Source organism: Aedes aegypti, chromosome 2 (assembly GCF_002204515.2).
Source record: "Aedes aegypti strain LVP_AGWG chromosome 2, AaegL5.0 Primary Assembly, whole genome shotgun sequence".
NCBI classification, from domain to species: domain Eukaryota; kingdom Metazoa; phylum Arthropoda; class Insecta; order Diptera; family Culicidae; genus Aedes; species Aedes aegypti.
The window spans coordinates 58,476,298-58,500,965 of NC_035108.1; the positions used below are offsets into that span (position 1 = coordinate 58,476,298).

At 39.2% G+C, this 24,668-nt stretch overlaps 1 protein-coding gene across 5 annotated transcripts in view; it reads left to right on the plus strand.

Moving 5' to 3' along the window:
* LOC5568099 (WD repeat-containing protein 26 homolog) overlaps nucleotides 1-24,668 on the plus strand; it is a 61,268-nt gene that overhangs the window by 23,021 nt on the left and 13,579 nt on the right. For all 5 annotated transcript variants that reach the window (XM_021840932.1, XM_021840930.1, XM_021840931.1 and 2 more), the window contains exons 5-6: nucleotides 10,594-11,736; nucleotides 11,836-13,143. In XM_021840932.1, the coding sequence (XP_021696624.1) occupies nucleotides 11,167-11,736; nucleotides 11,836-13,137 (1,872 nt within the window). In that variant the 5' untranslated portion in view covers nucleotides 10,594-11,166 and the 3' untranslated portion in view covers nucleotides 13,138-13,143. The remainder of the gene's footprint in view (nucleotides 1-10,593; nucleotides 11,737-11,835; nucleotides 13,144-24,668) is intronic.

Genomic DNA, 24,668 nt, shown 5'->3' on the forward strand with positions numbered 1-24,668 from the left:
TTATTTTCGTTTACGACTCCGACTTTCTGCTTAAGTCCAGCAGTGCTGTATGAATCAAGCAGGGCCCGAGAGGCCGAGCCAATGGACGACCGAGAGGTTGTCGGGAAAAAGGAACCATTGGAGTCCTGCTGCCACGAAATTGCGCTCAAGTTGAAATCGCCTAAAACGATTATATTGTCTCTTGGTCCCAATTGTGAAACAATCCAGTTAAGCGAATCAATATGATTCTCGATTAACAGGTTATCGTTTACTCGGTCTGGTGGGAAGTATAAAGCCTGTCCACGTTAAATTTCGGACACCCAAAAAATGGCAGCAAAAAAAAGTTACTCATAATTCAACAAAAACAATTGTTTATTTCAGAATAAAAGAGTTATATCTACAAAATAAACAGTTGACAAGGATGTTAATCCTTCTTTCTGTAAAATTCTCGAACTTTCTGTGGTACACCCGCCATCCGTGTCCGAAATTTATCGTGGACAGGCTTTATAACGCACAAATAGAGTGTTGCATCAGTAGTGGTAACTGCGACCCAAAGTTGCTCGACAGACGCGATATTGGGATGAACAAGCCTACGTGATTTAAATTTCGAACGGACAGCAAGCAGTACACCGCCGCCAGAACTCTTATCGCTGTTAGAAGGCGATCGATCCTGACGGAAAACAGAGTAGCGGTTATCAAACAGCTGATTTGATGACGTATTCCCATTAAGCCAAGTCTCAGAAATGGCGTAAATGTCGTAGCACCCGTCGCTAATGGCCAACTGATACTCAGCCAGAGAGCTGTTCATTCCACCAAGGTTCTGATAGTACATCAGAATTTTCGAGGTTTCTGTTGCATTTTCATGACCGGCACCTTCGAGGACTCGTACGGTGCTGTTTCCAATCGGGAACACGCTGGAGGGGGATGGTCCAACGGGAACAGGGTGGGCGGTCGGTCGGGGAAGCAATATGTTGTCGTCATTTCGGATCAATACGCTGGAAGAAGCATTCTCATCAGGCAGAGAAATTGTTGATTCATGGAAGTACTTGCCTGCTAGAACGGGCTGGAAGACCCCCTCTCCGAACTCATACGCAGGACCGGAATGACTGCAGGACGCTGGCGGGAAGTTCTCGACTGTGATGAGAGGATCAGGGGCTTCCATCAGACTTGCAGGCATGCATCCCGGTAGTTGGTCAAATGTTGAAATAGTCCTGGTTGGCACCGGTGAGTCATAGAAGTTGCTTGTAGTACGCATGAACGATGATATTGGTTGGCTAGAAACGATGGATGTTACCGGAGAAGAGATGTCCTTATTGCACGTATACTTGCCTGCGGTTGAGGTTCGGAAGACCCCTTCTCCATACTCGCCAACAGGACCGGGATGGCTGTTGATCGCTGGCAGGAAAAGCTCGACTGCGGCGAGAGGATTAAGGGCTTCCTTGCGACTTGCAGGCGTGCATCCCGGTAGCTCGAGGAACGTTGATACAGTTTTGATTAACGATGATGCTTGATGATGAATCGAATCTACAGCTTGGTTACGCATGCTTGAAAAATTCGTATGTCGAAGATGTGAGCACGAATAGATGTGCATGGACGTCAAGCTGCTGGAAGTAGGGCACTTTAACGGAAGGGAAATGTTCAATTTGCAACAAGCATAATTCAAAAATGTTTCATCCGGAGATTTCCACTTACATTATCCCAAACATTATTTAAAAACTCATCCAGAAGGGATTTGAACATTTTGTCAAGGATTTAATCTGGAATGTTTGTAGAAATATTTCTGACAGAATGAAAACCAAGAAATTTCCCTTTGGTGTGTTCTTTGCGCAGAAACATTCATAAATTACATTACATGAAGACGTGCATAAATCTCAGAAATTATTCCCTTTCCTATGGGATGATTAAAAGCTTCAAAATGTTTTTGATAAAATTCCCGGTCAAATTCCAGAAAATCTCGTGAGATGATTTCTGTAGAAATCCTTCGATAGAGCATAAAAAAACTCAGATTGAAAATTGGATGAATTTCTGACGGAACCTTTATAACATTTTCAAAAGGAATATCGGAACTATAGAAGAATAGATTTTTTTTAGTCCTAGGTCAAACTTTATAAAAAGTATCGTAAGAAAGCTTCAACAAAACGTATTTTTGAAGGGATTAAAGAGTTTATGAAGTTATTGTAGGTACAATCTCCATAAAATTTTAAGGAGCAAATTTTGTAGGAATATCTCGAGACATACTGAAACAAATTGAATTTAACAAGGTGTAAAAGAAGATAATTATTCAAAAAATAAAATATGTAATTCTATTCGAATTTTGGATGTAGTTTGTGGTCGAGTTCAATGGAGAATGTATGAAGAAATTTTAATTTAGACGAAAAACCCCGTCAGTGTACCCAGCAGGGTTGGGAAAAAATCTGAAATTCACTCTACAGTAGCCAAACAAAGCCAATCACAGTCAGCGAAGCCAGTGAAACTCACGCCCATCGCTGCTGTAGGCAAAATGCCTTGAAAATTGCAAAACACCCATTGCTAAGGGCAACCCAAAATTACTGTAGAAAAATGTTCTATTTCCCGCATTTAGAGCCTTCAATGACACTCATGATTTAGAAAATTCGTGCACCTAACAGAGGCTACTTGATGAGATTCACGTTTTTGAACTACTGTACTGGGAGAGCCACGTGATTTTCTCGAAAATTCAAGCCTACTACTATTACCATTCCCAGGGGCCCAGATAGCCGTAGCGGTAAACGCGCAGCTATTCAGCAAGACCAAGTTGAGGGTCGTGGGTTCGAATCCCACCGGTCGAGGATCTTTTCGGGTTGGAAATTTTCTCGACTTCCCAGGGCATAGAGTATATTCGTACCTGCCACACGATATACGCATGCAAAAATGGTCATTGGCATAGTAAGCTCTCAGTTAATAACTGTGGAAGTGCTCATAAGAACACTAAGCTGAGAAGCAGGCTCTGTCCCAGTGGGGACGTAACGCCAGAAAAGAAGAAGACTATTACCATTCCCAGCACTGGTACCCAGTATGTTTCTGGAACAATTTATTAAATCTTTTCATGAACATTTTTGAGAAAAAGATTCAGCAGGATTCCAAAGATTTATTTCGAAAATATTATTGAGAGAAAATGAAGGAATTCATGAATGAACCTGATTTTTTTTGTCATGAACTCAGCTGTGTGAATCTAGTTTTTGTTTTCGATTTTAAGCATGATTTAAATAACAAATTGTCAGGTTGCTTAGTAACGAAACACGATTTTATGATATTGAAGATCTCATGTAATTCGCTGTGCATATCTCGTTTAATATAAGCCGAGATTTGGCATACTAAATTAAGTTTTTATGGAAGAATTCTAAGATGCAGCTCCAAAAACACCTTAAAATTTGGTTGAGGAATTTCTGGAGAAATTAGATGTACGCCTAGGAATGATTTGTGGAATAATTTCAGGAATAATTGGAGAAACACGTTAATGAAATATCTAGATGAGTAAAATCAAATCCCGAAAGGTATTCCTTACCAAAAAAGAGGAGCTTTCTCTATTTACTTTAATGATAATATTTTGCTGACAATATATTTGGCAGAAGCTTTTTGAGTTTCCTAACCGATTTGATAAAACCTTCCAATAATTTATGGCAACATGTTTTTCAAAATACTGATTGTTTCGTGAACCCAATAGGTATTCCAATCTATCATGAAGTAATTATGGTATAAATACGAGCGCAAGAGACAATCTTTGAATAATTCAAAAACAAGATTAATTCCCGTATTTTTTTTCTTCTTCTAGAGGGGAGGAGGTATTGCCATTGCTCCCTCTGGCTACGCCCATGACATCAAACATCATCATAAATTTTAAGGCGAAGTAAGCCGTCATTGAAATTTGTACGCATCGTTGATGATTGTTTCAAATTCACCTCACGATTTCGAATCGAAGACAATCAGTTAAGGCCGCACAAACGTCGTCATAATCACCCTATCCATTTGAATAAGCAAATCCCAAGAACCACTCCATACATCGACGTGAAAAATGTATCAGTATGATTCTATATATGTAGTGCACAACCCAATAAATTTTCAGCTCCATCGGATCACTAAAACTCGAGATTTGCTTCCACAAAATTTTGATGATGATCGTTAGAATGAGACAAAAGATAGGGAAAATAACACGGTCTCCCGTGTCGCCTTAAAAATCGCACTGACACACCTAAAAAAGTATCAGCATACTTTATGCATGTTAGCGCGTACAGTGATACCTTTTCAAGCCAATATAAAATGTCAAGGCTGTGTTTTATCACTTTGAAACCTAAGCTGAAAAGTCATCATTGTTGCCAAAACGAATGACGGGCTACTTAGCCTTAATGTAAACGTGGTAAAACATGACGAAAACAGTTTTTTAACAACTTCAAAATAGGCTGACAAAATCGGGTCAAAAAGCTGACAAAATCGGAGGCAGATAAAATCGGGGGCTAACAAAATCGGGGGCTAACAAAATCGGGTCAGTACTGTACCCTTCTTTGGCCTTGATATGGGAATTTATGAAGTTTTTATTTGCTTGTATCTCAGTCCAGTTATGAGATACAAAATAGTTGTTTTCGACAAAATTGAAGTTCGGAAAACACTCACAAGATGGCGCTAATGGTCAAACATTTTCATTTTTTTATATATCAGTCCAATGATGAGATTCGAAATTGGTGTCTTCGACGAAAGTGTTTAACTAAATAGGATCTATTCGCCCAAAAACATAGCAGTTTGGAAAACTCTCCCAAGGTGGCGCTAGTAGACAAACATTTTATTTGCTTATATCGCAATCCAGTGATTGAATACAAAGTTGGAGAACTAAATGAGACCTACTCGCCTGGAAACTTTTCGGGAATCGCCTAAATGGCACTAGAGGGCACACATTTTATTCGTTTATATATCAGTCTACTGATTAAATCGAAAGAAAGCTTTTCGCTTAGAACCTTCTTAGTTCGGAATGATTCTCTTGATGGCGCTAGTCGGCAAATGTTTTATACGTCTATATTGATGTCCACTGATGAAAAATATGGTATCTTTAGAAAAAGATGATCAACTAAAGGAGATATTTTTGCCAAAAAAAAAACTTATTAGCTGAGAATTGCTTATATGTGCGAAACATCAAGAAAACAACCAATAAGGAATAGGTCTGCCTAGATCAAAACAATAGATACTTACTATCGAGCCAAACCGAGCTTATTTTGGAGTATTGCTTACATTTTTAGATGAACCTTGACACCGATTATTGAAAGCTAAATATATGTTTTCTAGCCGTCGAATGAAGAAGATGGTATTTTGAAGAGAGTGAAAAACGGGAAAACCGACAAATTGACTTATCCATCCATGAACTGAGCTCACGCGGTCCAAGAATTGTGACATTTTTGAGCGGGCACAAAATATATTATAGTTTAAATTTTATAGTTTGGTAGTTTATAGTTAAATACTACGGAGTTTGGTAGTCCATTGTCTACCGCTTATAAATATGTGACTACCAAACCCCGTTAATACCTATAAACTCATTAGAAATCTATTAAACATCTCGTCAGGGATCTTACAAAAAATTGTCCTAAAACGTGCTACGAATAAATTTTGTATGTATTCAAGATTCAGGATAATTTTTGTAACTACGAACACAAAGGTAAACAAATTGATCACAAAATTATTACCTGGTAAAGTGGGATATTGTACCTGTGGTGTTTTACTCGAATCTTTAAAACACAATGCAATTTAAATGTACCGTCAAACGGGGTGACTTGCAACACTTTTCAACTTCAATCAACCAAAATCATGATCTAAACGTAATCAAAAAATCTAAATTCCTCGTAGAACCTTGAATGGCCGGCTCGCCTACAGAATGAGATGATAGAAAATTGAATCAAATTATTTTGTCATATCAAAAGTCATCAAAAAGGTGAAATTTTTTAAATGTCCTTGTGCGGGGTGACTTGCAACACTCACTGCTAATTTAGTTTTTTTCCAACAAAATGTTGATATTTTTTATTAGTCACACTTGTTAAGTATTGTTATTTATGTATTTAAAGCATTCGAACCAGTACAAGAACATTTAGAATACATTTTTGTAAGAAAATAATTGAGCTATTTTTGTATGGGAAAAAGAGGCGTTAAATCATCAAGGTCCAATATCTTAACTGAACAATATTTTTAACGAGTGTTTGTAGTTGATTGATGAATTATTACTCTTTTGATTATAAAGTAGACCTAACACAAAAGTTTTTAACTTTCATAAAACTCTAAATTGCTTAGAAATAAAGTGTTGCAAGTCACCCCGCATAGGTACATGTGTATAAACATTATTTTTATTAAAAAGTTGTTGCTACAATTTCGTAAAATAAAGTTCGTCATATTATCACTTATTAGTTATAGAAACAACATGTAGAGTATTACTTTTGTACATTAAATCTATCTCATGTTTTCAGGTCACGATTTTGAACCTCCATCAAGTATCAGTTTTCTAGACATTTAAAAAAATTATGTTTATTGTATAAACATATTTATAATAACAGTTGTAATCGTGGCCCCTACTTGAATTGTCTGTCACACGTATTGAAGCACCGATTTAAAACGAATTTTCTATTGAAAATTGTGTTTTATAGTGAAATTTAGTTGTAAATTACAATGTGTTGCAAGTCACCCCGCCGTTGCAAGTCACCCCGTTTGACGGTAGTTATTAATTTATTATCACTTATGTTGCACTAATACAAACTGATTGCATTCCACTGCTGGTAGAAAAACTAACTGACTCTCGTCCTCATTTTTCACCCTACGCCTGCTATGATTTTGTTAATTTGAATTTCTCGCAAACCACCACATCTCTTTTTTTCCATAAGCGAGGATCTATGCATCATCAGTGGTATGTATGACGTAGTCTTGGTGCCATGATGGTCGATTTGCACAACGGCTTGGACGTGGTGCATCAGATCTGGAAACAGGTTGTTGACCCTCGACTGCACGATGCTCTTCTGTTTCAGGATAGATTTCTTCAGATGTGGAAATTTTCTTAACATGAGACACATTCCTCTCAGTACTTGCTGGTAACATTGTTTCAAGGTCGGTTATAGATGGCAACTTTGAGCGAATTACTCGGTTCTGTAGAAGTGCGGTAGGAGCTTTCCCGGTTACCGAGTGCGGGGTGGTGTTGTACATCATCATATATTGGAGCAGGTCTACTTTCCTATCTCGATTGAGAGAGTGGCTAATCTTGAGACGCTTAAGCAGTGAGCTGTTTTGTCGCTCCACCTCTCCATTAGCTTGTGGCCAGTATGGGGAAGTATGGTTTAGAGTAATGTTTCTCGTGAAACAGTAGTCTTCAAATTCCTTACTAATAAACTACCGTCCATTATCCAGTGTTATTGATTTTGGATACCCCAATCGTACAAAAATCGGCTCGAGACGCTTGATGGTTTCTTCTGATGTGATTTTGTTCATTACACAAATCTCCTTATATCGACTGTAATAGTCCACGACTACCAGCAGATACTCATTGGATGGTAACGGACCTAGGAAATCCATTGCGACATCTACCCATGGTTCGTTCGGCATCTTTCGACGCTGCATCGGTTCCGGAGCTGAAGGCTTACTAACCAAGCGACATCCTTCACAGTTCTTTACAGTTTTTCGTGCATCTCCATCGATTCCCGGCCACCACACTCTATCTCGCAGTCTGGTCTCGACTTGATAATACGCATCTTTTATGTCGAGTCTGGAGAACCACTGTGATCCATTTAATCTAGCCAGAAGGTCATCTAACGTTGGAATCACATGGTATTGTCGTTTGATCGCTGTGTTCGCTCGTCGCATGTCGATACACAACCGCACATTGCCGTCATCTTTAATAACGATTACCATTGGGGACACCCACGGACTCGGTTGGTCGACCCTTTCGATTATACCCAATCTTAAGGCAAAGTAGCCCGTCATTCGTTTTGGCAACAATGATGATTTTTTAGCTTGCATTTCAAAGTGATAATACTCAGCCTTGTTAGTTTATATTGACTTGAAAAAGTATCACTGTACGCGCTAACATGCATAAAGTATGCTGATACTTTTTCAGGTGTGTCAGTGCAAAACCAACTGTTTTTCTTTGATTCGAAATCGAGTGATGAATTAGCAACAATCATCAACGACACGTACAAATTGCAATGACGGCCTACTTCGCCTTAATAGACGGTTGATTTGATCTTCAACTTGATTACGTAATGCAATAGGGACGCGACGGACATGTTGCACCACCGGAGTCACACTGTCGTCGATTTCAATGCGTAATTTAACTCCTAGATAAACATAAATTCAGCCAATGTTCTTTATTATCATGACAATTCTTATATTAAACTATACCTTTGATTACAGGAAATTTCTCCACCGAACCGTCAGCCACGTGCTGAATTGTATCTGATTTTTCCATGGAGCTTGGTAGACCGATTAGGAGAACTCCCAGTTCTTTGGCAGACTCGCGTCCCAAAAGATTCTGTTCGCTGCTCTTCACGACGTAAAACTGAGCAGTCGAAGGTTTACGAGTGCCATTGACAATGCGAATTTCTGCCTCAAAAGTGCACAGAATTTCTAACATGCCACGTTGAGCGTACGCGGATAACTGTTTATCGGATGGTTTTACATCGATTATAGCAGCATTTTTCCCTTTCAAATAGTTCCATGTGGACTCGATAATAATGTTAAACTTCGAGCCTGAATCGATCATCATTTCAATAAGTACTTGACCAACCTTACACCAGATCATCTCATCGTGGTTGTCGCTGATGGCGTAGACGAAAGAATCGATCTTGCGTTCATTTGTTATCTCGTTCACATTCTTCACCTTGTCATTGAAGGTCCTGGGCATCTTCGGACGACTTGAATTTTGTTGCTTGTTAAATTCTCCAATTTTACGTTTCTTCGGAATTGATGATGACGGCTTGTATTTGTTCGGATCTGTCCTACACTTCTTCGCAAAATGACCAAAGAAATTGCAAATCCGACATTGTTCATGCTTAGCTGGGCAAAGGTCCTCTGTTTTATGCAAACTATTTCCACACCTGCCGCATTCGGTGATCGTCCGACCCTGAGTTTGACGCATGGTCTGCACATTAGAGAACTTCTCATTGATTTTGTTCACAAGTGTCCCTCCGCCGGTAATACTCATAACGTTACCGTGGGGATGTTGGTTCAGCTCACGCACTTGTTGTTGAATGGACAAATGAGAGTTTACCAGCTTGGTCAAATCATCCAGATTGATATTCGATTTCTCTAGAATTTTTCGCCGGAGATCTGGTGGGGCCAACATTACCACTTTATCAATCACAGCAGCATCTTTACTCTCGCGTTCAGTCGACCCGAACTGACATTTGTTGGCCATTGTCTTTGCCCTCAACAAGAACTTATCGAGCGTTTCACCAGCCGATGGTTGTAAGTTCCAAAATGAGTAGCGCTCAAACGTGTCATGTCGCTTTGGTGAGAAGTATGCATCCAACCTACGGATCACGGTACTGAACTCGTCCTCATCTTCTGTGGCATCGACATCGTGGGTGGAAGGCTTTCGTAGACTCGTTGAAGTTGTCGGCCTCCCACGGCAAGAAAGATACTCTTCAGCTTCTTCCTCTTCTTTTTGCTGACAGCCTCAGCAGCGTATTCAAATTGCTTTTTAAAGTCGAACCATGCTTGCCGGAGTTCAGATAGGGGAACGGTCTCGCACTCGAATGGTGGAATTTTGAATAGTTGATCTTCCATTGCTACTGTAAAGAAAAATAACTTAATTAGCTTTGAATTTCCTTTCTGTAAACAAATCCACAAAACATTTCTTCTTATATTATTCCTTTGACTAACACGTATGGTATGTTATGGTATGCAACCCTTTGTTGCTATGGTAACCACTCGCCGTGTTATTTTCAGTTGAAGCAAAGCAATCTTTGCGCGAATTTCAAATGATGCCATAGCAACCACGTTTTTGGGGTGGTCGAATTCGGCGAGTGAAAATTTTCACTTGAGATAACGAATCTCTTATTTGGCCGGCAGTTCCATTTTATTTTTCACGACCCAATTCTTTTGCTTGCACCGGTCGGATTTCTATCCACCGCTAAAGCATCTCCCTCTTTCGAGGCGAGATATTCTTGCCTGCACCGGTAGGACTTTCATCCTCCGCAAAGGCATCTTCCTCGTTTGAGGCGAGACTTTCTTTTGCCTGCACCGGTTGGATTTTCATCCACCGCAAAGGCATCCCCCTCTTTCGAGGCGAGATTCTTTTTTTTTTTTAAAGTACTCACTTTAACGCTGTTTTCTCGTACACTCGTGGATTTCTCGTCGCCAATATGTGGTGTTTTACTCGAATCTTTAAAACACAATGCAATTTAAATGTAGTTATTAATTTATTATCACTTATGTTGCACTAATACAAACTGATTGCATTCCACTGCTGGTAGAAAAACTAACTGACTCTTGTCCTCATTTTTCACCCTACGCCTGCTATGATTTTGTTAATTTGAATTTCTCGCAAACCACCACAGTACCTATATGTATTCCAACACAAACCTAATAAGACCAACAGGAAAACTAATCAATTATTTTAATTGCTTTTCTTTTCAACAGCTTGAATGTTAAAACGAACTCAAAATTGCTTACGTTCGGGAGAAGCACGGCTCTTCTGCAAGGTCCTCCTCGTCCTCAGAAGAAGACCTCAATGAACGACGAGCAACGGTACCGAGCACGAGCACGAGCAGCACGAGCCACAATCATCATCCGCACCATCCGCATCAACCGAGTCAACGTCAACCCGACAGGCACCACCAATCTCCGAAGCGTCTACGGCCCTCGACCTCATCCGGTGCCCATTCTTCGCCATCGTCGTCCTCGTCGTCTTCTTCCGCTGGAGTAACTCAGCACCGTACCCAGACCGGTGTGGTGAGACCAGATTCGGAAGTGGATCATAAAGAGGACAAACTGAGCCGGCGGCCGAGACATCGAGAGCATCGAGAAGATCAAGACAAGGACAAATCTCACCACCAGCACCAGCAGCAGCGTAGAAAGTCCCAGCGGCGTAGGAAGCAGTCTCTCAGCGCAGAGGACGAAGCAGGCAAGACCCGCCCAGGGGACGACAAAGGGGAAGGGCTCGAGGACAAAGAGGAGGAATCCTTTGCTAGTCCGCAGAGCAAACGACGAAAAATGTTGAACGACAACAATAATCTCAACGGGACAATGTCCACTGCCTCCCCAATGGATTCGACCTCGTACGACATGAATGGCCACAACAACAACGGCCAGCAACAGGACGGTGAGGTCAACAATGACGTCGTAGCGGCCACCAACGGGGAATCCTCTGCCCACCGTAAGGTAGTTAAACTCGATAAGACTAATCAGGAGATTGTCCGCTTGATTGGACAGCACCTGAAAAACATTGGACTTGAGAGAAGCGCCGAGGCTCTGATGCAGGAATCTGGTTGCTGTCTGGAGCATCCGTCGGCAACGAAATTCCGCAAGCACGTTTTGTCCGGCGATTGGACTAAGGCTGACCACGATCTCCAAGAGCTGCAGACTATGGTCGATCCCAAAGCGGACCGTGCCGGGATGAGTGAGATGAAGTTTTTGCTGCTGGAGCAGAAGTACTTGGAGTTTCTCGAGGAGGGACGTCCCATCGATGCTTTGCATGTGCTCCGGAACGAGCTGACCCCGCTGCAGCACAATACGCCACGTGTTCATCAGCTGTCGTCGTACATGATGTGTACCAACAATCAGGTGGGTTTTGTATATGTGCCAATGGCGACGAGAGTTACGCTGTTGTACTTGTTATATTGTAAAGTTTCAATACATATTGTCCAATCTACTCTCTTCCAGGAACTCTATCAACGCGCCAACTGGGACGGCAAGGGAGTAAAGTCCCGCACCCGGCTGATGGATCGCCTTCAGTCGTACCTCCCGGCAACGGTCATGCTGCCACCAAGACGCCTACGCACTCTCCTAGCCCAGTCGGTGGAGATGCAAACCGAACGCTGCCAATGTCACGATATGGCCTGGAGTACCAACATAGACAACGTGTCGCTGCTGGTCGATCACAATTGCTCGTCCGAGGGCTTCCCAATGCAGGCACTGCACGTACTGAATGACCACTCGGACGAGGTTTGGTTCTGTAAGTTCTCACCCAATGGCCTGCGGTTGGCCACGGGATCCAAGGACAATACAGTCATCGTTTGGGAAGTGGATCCGGTCAAGTTGATCCTGAAGAACAAGCGAACCTTTGACGGACACACCTACGGAGTGTCATTTATCGCCTGGAGCCCAGATTCTAAGTACTTCATCGTATGTGGTCCGGAGGATTGTCCGGATTTGTGGATTTGGGATGTCGAACAGGAGAAGCTGATCACAAAGGTGTCCCACTCTACGGATGATAGTTTGACGTGTGCCGCTTTTAACAAGGACGGAACACGATTCGTAACCGGAGGCACCCGTGGACAGTTCTATTTGGTAGATCTCGACGGGACAGTTCACGACAATTGGGAGGGCGTTCGGGTGAACGGATTGGCGTTCCGTTCGGATAACAAAACTATTTTAGCTGCCGATACACACTACCGAATACGAGGCTACAGTTTCGACAATCCTCGAACCGACTACAACATCGTCCAGGAGCAGTGTCCCATTATGACGTTCTCGGTCAACTCGGCGGATCGGCTTGCCCTGCTGAACATTTCCTCTCAAGGACTGCATTTATGGGATCTCCAGGACAAGTGTTTGGTCCGTCGCTTCCAGGGTGTAACCCAGGGCAACTATACCATCTATTCCTGCTTCGGAGGCGTCAACGAGAGTTTCGTGGCAAGTGGCAGTGAAGACAACAAAGTCTATATCTGGCACATCCGCCGGGAGGAACCGCTGGCAACACTGGTGGGTCACACTCGTACCGTGAACTGCGTGAGTTGGAACCCGGTGTATCCGTCCTTGTTGGCATCCGCCTCGGATGACGGTACGGTGCGCATTTGGGGACCGAAGCAGCCCCAGCTGGCCTGGGCCGCCAGCAGTAACAACGGAGACAGCGCGTCGATCGCGTCCACCAGCTCCACGGCTTCGTCCTCGTCGACGGCATCGTCGGCCTCGTCCGGCACGAATAACGATCTTATATCCAACTCTTCGTGGAATATCACATAATATTAGGTGAGTGGTGTTTGATAACTTGATAGGGGAAGGTAAGTAAAGACTAAGCTTTTCTGTTTTCATCGAACAAATTACATATTATAAAACTATTGCGGCTAGTTGTACAACTCGACTAATTGCTGTCTTTCTCAACTCAAGCTTCAACTTGAGCTATAGCTAACTTTTAACTATAACAGTGGTGCTGAAGCCGGAACGTACTGCATTCTAAATAAACATCATTGCTGCTGGCCGTATAAATATCTATCTATATAAATAAAAATGGAATTGTGTTTGTATATCACGAAATAACTTGAGAACGAGTCAAAGGATTTACCTGATTCTTCCACAGTTAGGTTCTTGAAGTGTTCCGACGTGTTTGTGTGTTTAAAAAACTCAAAATATACACCGGGAAAGTCGAAAAAACGAGAGTGAATATAACTGTCTTTTTGTATGAGACGTCACATGGCGCTTTTCAACAGCCTACCTGATGGCAAGACGAAGTTTGCCGGGACCACTAGTACATAATAAAACTTATAATTCTCAGAATTATACTGCCTTTATTATAGCCTTTGTTCCTAACTTGTACAAAACCAAACCCCACTTGTGTTGTCCCATCCTGGAAATAATCGCATAACAGTCACATCTTCTTCTTCTTTCTGGCGTTACGTCCCCACTGGGACAGAGCCTGCTTCTCAGCTTTGTGTGCCCCAACAGTCACATCAAAGTCCGTAAAAAGACTTAGTGGTCGGGCTCAGAATGGGAACCACTTCTAGTACTACATTCAATCTCTCGGTACTACTAGTTATTCACTGACGTGAAGCGTAGTAAAGAGAAATCAATTATACAGTGAAACCTTCATGAGTCGATGGTCTATGTCTTCTGTTATATCCGTAACCATTTGGGTGGCACTAGGGGGGAAAATAAATGAGGAACAAACAAAATTAAAATAAAATTCTACAAATTTGTATTCAAATTTTGTATACCTACCTACTTTGCTGGGGCTCAGAAATATTGAACTAAAACTTATTTTGTGTTTTTCGGTAACTGGTTAAATTGCCTCACGGAGTACCATCAGTGCACCATCAGTGCTCATGCCCCTATATCCGCTCACTAGTGTAAAAATTGATTTTTCGTGTCAAAAACCAACATTTTTCGCACGGATATATTCTAACAATATTAACAACTTTCAAATGAAGTCGTCTGACATTATTTTCATTTGATAAAATAACTCTGTATATTGAGAACACAAGACCTCGTGAGCGGTTATTGGACCACTAGGTATTTTTGTATGTTCCAATAACCGCTCATATCAAAAATTAAACAAAATTTTAAAGAAATGTCGATTTTAGTATACAGCCTTCTTTATTGCAGTAGTAGCCATGGTTTGACCATAAAAAATATCAGGATAAGTAACGAAATTCGAAATAATGCATATTTTTAGTACGTTCGTTACGAAATCTGTTTACGGAGAGCGGAAATAGGAACACTTAGATGCAGTAACCAATGCATTAACATATTTTTTATGAAAGTTTTTCAAATTCAATTTACTTTGCCGCTGACTACCTATACTTGGAGCTACATTGTGACATAAAAATATTATTGATCGACACAATAGTTGTTTTATAATAAACATTTGAACACAAAACTTCCCTTAAATGAGTGGAATCTGGTGCACTGATGGACTTACTTGGGAGTGTGGAAAATGCAAACTTTTCAACGCGAAAGCAAGATTTCCGTATGAAAACCATCAGCGGTTATCGTCTTCTTCATCTGCTTATTGGGAAAATACAGAAAGACTTTGGCTCGGCATCTGTATTTTAGATCTACGGTCAAGGCTTACAGAAGCTGCCTAAAAAAATGTTTCATCATTCTGGATCTCCCATATCACAGATTAGGATGTTTCGTCCTGAATCAGTTGTTCTGAAACATTGAATCATTTCCGTCGGATTCCATTTCCGCATTATCCAAAAGATGACCTTCTAGGTCTCTCATGACTGAGACTCATGACTGTAAGCGCATTCCACATCATGACGTGTGTTTTGAGAAATCGTTAAACCCGAAGATTTTTTTTATCTGGTGATTCATCCATGGACATACAGTGAACTATCCGTATCTCGATATCGAGTTATTCAGTTATACAGGTATAGAGTTATGTGTAGTAAATGTGGGTTTTCATAGATACTTCGATGGTCCCTTGAACCAAAGTTGCCCTGATTTTGTGTTCACTAACACGCTATTTCCCTGACTCGATAGTCGCCTTAATATCGAGAGTTGACTGTACTATAATAACTATTTTTTACGGCCAAATAACATAAATAGAATAATGAACAACCTGTGTTTTAATAACAACCAGTGTTTTATTAGCTGTCGAACGAGCCGACGAACAAAATGGGACTGGTATGCAAATATATTGGTATACAGTACTGACCCGATTTGTCAGCCCCATTTGAAGGAAAACTTTTTGTTCCTGTCATTTCATTAAAGAATTTTCTCCAACATCTTTTCAAGTCATGTTGAAGTTATCATGAATATGCTTCAAGTAAAGAAGAAAAAATATTGAAACATTACTGACATTTTTAAAAAGAGCTGAAAAACGTTTTCAAAAAGGGGCTGACAAAATCGAGTCATCTATGTATTATGTTGTATATACAGTGGGATTCCGTATTTGGCATGCTCCGTTTTTCGCATGCTCCGTTTTTGGCACCCCCCGATTTTGGCAACAAAAGGGATCCGTTTTTGGCAACAATTTTTTTACACTTAATTTTGAGTATAAAATTGCTATAAACAATTAAGAGTATGTCTCACTAATGTGCGGTAAAACTTGAACTAGCAACAACTATACGGGATTACTGTTTTTTTTCTTCGCTTAGTAGTAAGGCAACCGACTAAAAGAAAGATTACTTAAGATGACTGCAAATGATGTCTTTACCGATTTATATTTATATGGACAGTTGCATATCAGGAGCCTTCCCAGTAGCACGCTTCATGTTGATCGTAGGTACATGTAATATCGTGTCTTTTGAATTAGAACTATACAATGCTTGCACATTAAGGACATTATAAAAGGAAGCCACATAATAAATGCATGAGTGTTGGTAAAGTAAACTTTTTTCCATATATTGATTGTATTTGTTAGAACAACAATCATGTTACAGATACCACCATAAGAACAAACTGTCAAAGTTTGTTTTGATTAGCCAGCTAAATGGCAGTGTTGCGGTAAGCTCATTCTGAATGTTCTCAATTATTTGAAAGTTATTCAAACTTGATTTTTATCCGGATTTATTGCTATATATTGAAATGGAAAAAAAATCATTCTTCACATTGTTTTAATTTTGAAGCGCAATGTCTCGGAAATACGGCAAAAATATGTAATTTGTATAAATTGTTTAGAAACAATTCCGGCCCCACTGCTGGAAAAGTCACCAATTCAACCACACAACATGACTGCTTATAGTTACCGTCGCGAGTGTTTACTCTCCGTAAAAGTGAAATTGGAATTGAAAAAAAAAAGCCAGTTCAACGCGATTTGCAAGGTTTTTTCAGTATTTTAATCGAAGTTATAGAAAATTTAGATGTGCGCGGTTGTAGTGATTACATTTGTATCGATTTTTACCTTAAAATTATGCGTAAAAATACAGTGAGAACTTTGCTGCTAAATTGATGCCATCAAGAATGGAGGAAGAAGCTGAAAGAAATGGAAATTTTGCATAATTTGAAAAATGCACGAGTTACGTCTCCTAACTACAATTGTGCAACAAATTTAGTTTCAGTGGGTAGAATATAACCATGTGTGCCAGCTATAGCAGTTTCGCATCACAATCTAGAGGTAAGAACCGTAAAATTCGATTCACAAGTTTGCATATTTTTGTCCAAACCAAATGTATGGCATGAGGGGAGGAAAGGAGGGGAAGTGCGGTAGGTGTCATGTTAGACGCCATTTTTGGCCTTGCTTTATAATGTCCTTGGTGACACGGGAGACCATGTTATTGTCCCTATCTTTTGTCTCACTAACAATCACCATCAACACTTTTCAGAAGCAAATCTCGAGTTTAAATGAACCGACGATGCTGAAAATTGAATAGGTTGTGCACTACATTATAGAATTATAGTGATACATTTTTCGCATCGATATATGGAGTGGTACTTGAGATTTGCTTCCTCAAATGAATAGGATGTTTATGATGACGTGCCGTGCAGCTTTGAAAGTTCTATCACTACTCTATAATTGCTTTCTAGAATCAGGTACTCTGCAGACAGGACAACAAGTAATATGGAAAAGCTTTTAAGTTAGAGCAGTGATTAGATCAAATATATTCTTATTATTTTATCAAAACTTTTGAAAAGAAAACAATTTTGATTTCCAAGAGAATGTGTTCTTTCGACATAACATTAAAATGTATGTCTATCCTTTGTCCTTTTAAGCACTTCTAAAATGTACGTACCCTTCCAAAATGATTCAAAATGATCAAGTTGTTTGGTTAGTTGCCATGGCAATGTATGCTCACATTGCATACTCATATTGAGTGTTCATAAATAAAACCTTCAAAGCTCTTTTAAACGTCAAAACGGAAGGATGTACATGGAGCAGTTCGGAAACAAGCATTAATATTTTGTGAAGAAAAGGAAATTATTCGATATTGTATCAAGAGATAACATAAATGTTTTTATTTTAAACACGTTCAACTCAAATTAGGCTAACAATTTATAGAGCTTATCGCGAGAATGGACAGTTTTCCGAAGAAAAAGCAAAGACGGAGCCTCAGTCTAAAACAAAGGACTGAAATTTTGCAACGCCTCAAGTTGCAAAACTGCACCAAGTCAGAACTTGCGAGGGAATTTGGAGTGGATAGAGCCATGATCAGGAAAATTGAAATCAAAGAAGCGAAAATTCTACGTAAGTCGTCTTCGATAGGGGGAAGATGTTCCAAGAAAATATATGTTTCTTCCGGCAAGCATAAAAAACTTGAACTGGCTCTATTTTACTGGTTTTTGAAAATGCGAAGTAACCACGAAACTGTTACATCAAGCTTGATTGTGCTTCAAGCTCGGAAATTTGCTTCTAAGCTGCGAATTTCGAGCTCATTCAAGTTCAGCAAGAAGTGGATCCATAATTTCAAAAGGCGATTCAACATCCGAAAGCTGAAATTATCCGGAGAGAAACTGTCAAGTGATCGAGACAACATTGAGCCGTTTAAGCAACAGTTTTTTGACTTTGTTAAGAAAAAAAAACTTATCAATTGATCAGCTTTACAATGCCGATGAATCCGGACTGTTTTTTAAAATGTTGCACAGTAGCGAATCCTCGGCATCAGGACATAAGGTAGCCCAGGATAGAGTCGCATTTATGCCTTGCGCTAATGCGTCTGGGACCCATAAACTGCCTATGCTTATGATTGGAAAATCTAAAAATCCAAGGGCATTCAAGAATATTCAATTTCCATTGCAATACGATTCTTCTAAGAATGCATAGATGACCAGGGGCATTTTCGAATCATGGTTCTATAACACTTTTGTTCCAAGTGTTCGGCAATATTCAGCACGTGTTGGAATTGATTCTAAAGCTTTGCTCCTGCTGGACAATTGCACAGCGCATCATTTTGAAGATGAGCTGATGTCAGACGATGGACAGATATCTGTAATATTTCTTCCGCCGAATGTGACACCAGTAATGCAGCCAATGGATCAGCATATAATCCAAACGATTAAGCTGAAATATAGAGAAAAAATTCCTCGTCTATGGATAGTGCAAAACATTTGAAGACCATCAACCTGAAAAATGGTGCATTTTGGCTTCACGAGGCATATACAGAAGTGTCAGAACAAGTGCTGCGGCAGGCGTGGAGGAATATTGGTATATTTGTGGGCTCAAAGTTGATGCATGAAGACGATGTCCCGTTATCCATGTTGTTCCGGAAATCCAGCGCCACCCAACCGGTGGCACCATCAAATTCAACCGAAGAAGATCAGTGTACCGACGACTAATCCGATGCAGACATTTTGGCCTTCGTTAATAACGAAGAGAGTCCAAATAAAGACGATAGTGATGAAGATGATGAGGATTTGAATCAATCAGACACCCCTACGGTTGATGCAGTCAATGAGCCCGAGCGTCCTTAGCATATTCAGCATCACCAGGCTGTAAATAGTCTGAATTATGCTATCCAGTGGGCCGAAGATAATGAATTTGAGTTAAATGATATTTTACACTTACGTAAAATTAGAAGCATTGCTTTGGACAAGTGTGTAAATAATTAAGATTTTTTTATACACAACATTTAATTTTATAAAATCGAATGATATGAAATAAAACATTAAAAAACTATGTGTAGTCAGCTTATTTTCCTTTTAAATGATTAGCTACAAATAAAAATTAATGAAAAAATTGGGTTTCGATTTTGGCAACTAAAAAATTTTGTTCTTGTTTTTTTTTTTTATTTCTTTATTAACGAGAATTTTAACATATGAGCTAGTTCTTCTCTGTTTGTTCTATTTGCATTTCAAACACACACATCAATAAAAAAAATCGTTCTGGTGGGCTTCTATCCCACGATTCCCAATACGCTAGACTAGGCGCGTTAACCAACTAGGGTAACGGTCGTATTTTGGACCCCCTAAGGAAGTGATTTTATTTTTTTGTCCCAATGAATTAATTGCACAACGCAACCAAGTCAAAGAACATGCCAAAATGTAGAGAAAAACTTCCCCTACGAGATAAAAATGCCCCTACGATCATGTAGGATCCAAAAAATGTCGAAAATAATTGAATTGTGAAACACTGTTTTTCATTATTTTGGACACACCAACACATTTTGGACCCTCAAAGTATATATCTTGGACCACCGGCATTTTTTATCGTTTGGCGACAAAGTCCACGACACTGGTTGTATAATATGCTTGCCCATAGTCTAATCAATCGATTGACAATGGAAAACCGAAGAAATTCTACGCTTTTAGTGCAGAAATTTGAAAAACGTTTTTGTTTACATTTGAAAAAATTCTGACGGCTTCAACTTCTGTGTGTAACGTGTTGTAACGGTTGCATGGATGAACCGATTACATTTAATTGATTTCAGATAAAATAAACACATTTTGTATGTACAAACGTTTGATGCAAGTGCGGAATAGTCCTATCTTTCCAAATGGCATGCGAATTGAGTTGGCCTTTCGATTTAAACTGGGAAATTCGCAGGAAAATGGCCCAGGGGGTCCAAAATATATTGGTTACCCTACGCCACAGAACGGGTAACGATTCTGCAGCGCAATCGGCCAACCTGAAATCAAAGTCCGTCACGATCCCATATTCTCCTTGACAAGCCTACCACTATGGACGATCAGGTGGCCAATAATCGAAAAAATGACTTGTTCTGATAGGTTCTTCTGGTACATCAATACATAGTAAACACAAACACAAAGAATTCCGTACAAATACAAGGTACAAGGATGGATGGAATATATTGAAGAATCGTAATATTTATAACATATCTTTATATGTACACTGTTCGAAAGCTAATTGAAAAAGCTATCTTAGAAAAATAAAACCATATAAAAATTCGTAATTTAGTTTAGGTAAATGTGGGGACTACACTGCAAAAAACATATTCGATTTTTTACCGAAACTTAACACATCCCATACTTTTTTGTCTTAAATTGTCCCAGGCTAAAATTCATTTCCAATGTTACTCAAAGATGTAAACTAGAGGATCGTGAAGAATTTAGCTGCACATTCTTCTTCTTTCTGGCGATACGTCCCCACTAGGATAGGAGCCTGCTTCTCAGCTTAGTGTTCTTATGAGCATTTCCACAGTTATTTACTGAGAGCTTACTTTGCCAATAGTCCAGTTGTTAATTACACCTATCGTTTGTCTGGTGAGTTGCACGCTTACTGTCAATGATGATGTCACGCTACACGATAAGTGTTCATCTGCAACAACCAGACAGCTCACCAATCCACCGCGAGGTGGATCGTGCTGAGTTGTTGAGTTGAAGGAGAGCGAAAGAAGGAAGGTACAAAAGTCTGTTTGACAGCTCTGCAGAAAGCGCGTGCGCACGGACAGAGCGCGTGCGCACGGACAGAGCGCGTGCGCACGGAAAGAGCGCGTGCGCACGGAAAGAGCGCCAGTTCGGCTCGATTTGCAATGATCGGTTATTATTATAATTTTTTCGCTATTGGATATTCTATGGTTTGGTTGATCGATGTTAAAGTTTGTTTTAAAAGCAGCTCCACTTATTTTGAAACATATTGCCGTGTACAATAGTAGACAACACAACTAATTTAATTAAAATAATTTGAAATTATAATTAGTACATATACAAAAGGGGAAGAACGTTTAGGCTGGTTGTGCATTACGATAAAATCTCTTAACATAAGCAATGCTTGTTGTTGGTTCTTGTGGAAGGATCAACATGTTCGGCTTAACGAATCTTATTTTAAATATCGAATAACACCACATGCAATTGAACAAAAAGGATGTGATTACAATAGACTTTTGATATTTTCAATTCTGAACCACCCCAAAAAAAAAAATATTGGGAATCAAAATTCTCCTGAGAGGGATGATGTGGGGGAGGTTCATTCTAAATAATATTGTCGTTCAATTATGGGGATATGGGGTCGGTGTTCAGACAGACTGAACCAAGTGTTTTTTTCAATCGAGTAAGAAAAATGTACCCCAAACATGTGAAACATCAAAATATTATAGATATTTACTGTAATAATGGAACTTATCTATTTGATGATACATTTGTATCAAAATAACATGGAAGATTTAAAATAGATGGAGTTCTTTACGTATCCTTAGAGCTCCAAAATTCATCTAGTCTGGTCTGTCTAAACACCGACCATATGATTCTCAAAAACTCATGAGAATGGTATTTTACTCTTTGAACTGTTATTTAATTTGGATGTGTTTAAAAGATTTATAAATTTAATTTATTATTGATGTTACGAGCTATGTCTGTAGTTAAACTTAATGCTACACAAGAAATATATTTGAATCAAAGTATTTTTATATATAAATCATATGAAAAAAAAAATGTTCCAGAAAGTACTCTAGAATTCTTTGGGAGCGTCTCCCGGGATTCTTCCTTAAATCATTCATGAATCCTTCAAATCCTCTCTGATATTGTTCTGCTGAAAATCTTGAGATTATTTCTGAATTTTCTTCCAGATATCGCTTTGGGATTCATCCAAAAAAACGTTACCATTCCGGTATTACTTCTGAGATTCTTTCGGATATCCCATTGCCATTATTCTGGACATCTTTTTGGATTTTTTTGCAGAACTCTGTATGTGATTTTGCGTGTATCTCCTTAAGGATTACTTTTGAAATCCAGGAAATTAAATTCTTTGAAATTCTTGAAAATTGTTTTCGAAATACTATGGAAGATTTTACCATAAATCCTGATGCAATCCATTTGGATATTTAAAGAGGATTTTATCAAAAAATGTACGACTCTACTAGAAATTCTTCGAGAATTCCTCCGAAAATAACTCTAGATTTTTATCCGGAAATACTTCTGGTATTCTTATGAGAATGCCTCTGGTATTCTTCCAAAAATGACTTGAGATGCTTTCGGAAATCTTTCTGAAATTCTTCAAGAAATTCCACTGAGATTTTTACGCCAATATCTTTGAAATACTCCTGGGACTCTTACAAAAATCCTGTTGGAGTTTTTTTTTCGGATTTCTTTCTATTCTAAAATTTTCAATAAATTTTGCTGGGATTGTGCTGTAAAACCTGCTAAGATTCATCCAAAAATACGACTGTCATTCTTCCGGATATCATTCAAGAATTCCACCGGAAGTTTTCGTGAGATTCAACCGTAAATCGTTCTGGTATTTTTCAGAAATTCCATTGAGATTCTTAAAAATATCCTTCTGAAAAAATTTCTGGGAATTGCTTTGGGATTATAGAAGGATTTCCAGAAGAATTCCAAGGCGATTCACAGAAACATCACTTCTGTATGTAGGATTATCGTTAATATCTGAAATATCCCATGAGAAATCTAAATCCAAATTACAGTGATATTCAAAAGAATCCCAGAAGTTATTTCGCCAGAATCCCTGAAAGATTTAAAGGATATTCACAGACATCCAGAAGATTTCATGAATATTTTCCAGAATAATTCCGATGTCCAGATGAACTGCAGAAAGATTCATGGAATAATTTCAAACGGGATTTTCGGAATCATTTGAAAGTAACTTTTAGAAGATCCTCAGAAAAAGAAATCAGTAATCAAAGTAATCGAAAAAATCTCATTATTTCAAGCAATGCTCGTTGGTTCATGTCGAAGGATCAACATGTTCGGCTTAACGAATCTTATTTTAAATATTGAATGACACCACATACAATTAAACTAGTATGTGATTACAATTCTGAATCACCGCAAAAAAAATATTTAAAATCACAATCCTTCTGAGAGGGATGATGTCGTGGATGCACATTCTAATTAAATTTGTCGTTCAATTATGGCGATAAATTAAAATTGTTATTGTTCCATAAATACTTGTTTATTATAATTACTTGTAAATATTGATACAGCATATAAAAAGACATTGGTCCAGAAATTACTCCAGAATTCTATGGAATTTCCCTCCTGGGATTCTTCCTTAAATCACTTATGAATCCTTCAAAACCTCTCTGGGATTGTTCTGGAAATCTAAAGATTATTTCTGATTTTTCTCTAAGTTCTTCTGGAAATCACAGAATACTTACAGATATCGCTTTTGAACTCATCTAAAAAACATCGTTAGCATTCCGGTACTATATCTGAGATTCTTTCGGATATCCTTTGTGATTCTTCTGGACATCTTATTGGAATATTTGCATAAATCTGCACGCAAAAAAATTGTGCGGTAACAATTACCATTTTAGGGGGTTAACTCAAGCGCTCGCACCGGCAATTTTCAGCAGACCAGAAATGCGCTTGATTTTACCATGTCTGTAGTCGAAATCAGATTGTTGTAAATTATTTCTGTCAAATGTACCAGTAATGTGGTGGGTTGTACCGTAAACATAGTAAATTGGTCTGAAATGGCATGGTAGTTTCAAGAATGGGCGTAGTCAGCTAAAATAGTAATTTTTACCACAGAATTTTTTCCCGTGTGTATGTGAGTTTGCGTTTATCTCCTTAAGGATTACTTTTGAAATCCTGGAAATCAAATTTGAATCGAAATTCTCGAAGATTCTTTCGGAATGATGCAATTCTTCTGGATATTTTTAGAGGATTTTGCCAAAAAATGTACTACGACTCTACTACAAATTCGTCGAGAATTCCTCCGAAAATAACTCTGGCCTTTTTCCGGAAATATTTCTGGGATTATTATGAGAATACCTCTGGTATTCTTCCGGAAATCACCTGAGATGCTTTCGGAATCCCTTTAGAATACTTTCGAGGATGCTTCCGAAAATCTTTCTGAAATTATTCTAGAAATGCCACTGAGATTTTTACGTCCATATTCTTGAAATTTGTCTGGGACTCTTCCAAAAATCCTGTAGGAAATCTTCCAGATATCTTTCTAGCATTCTTTCGGGAAGCCTTCT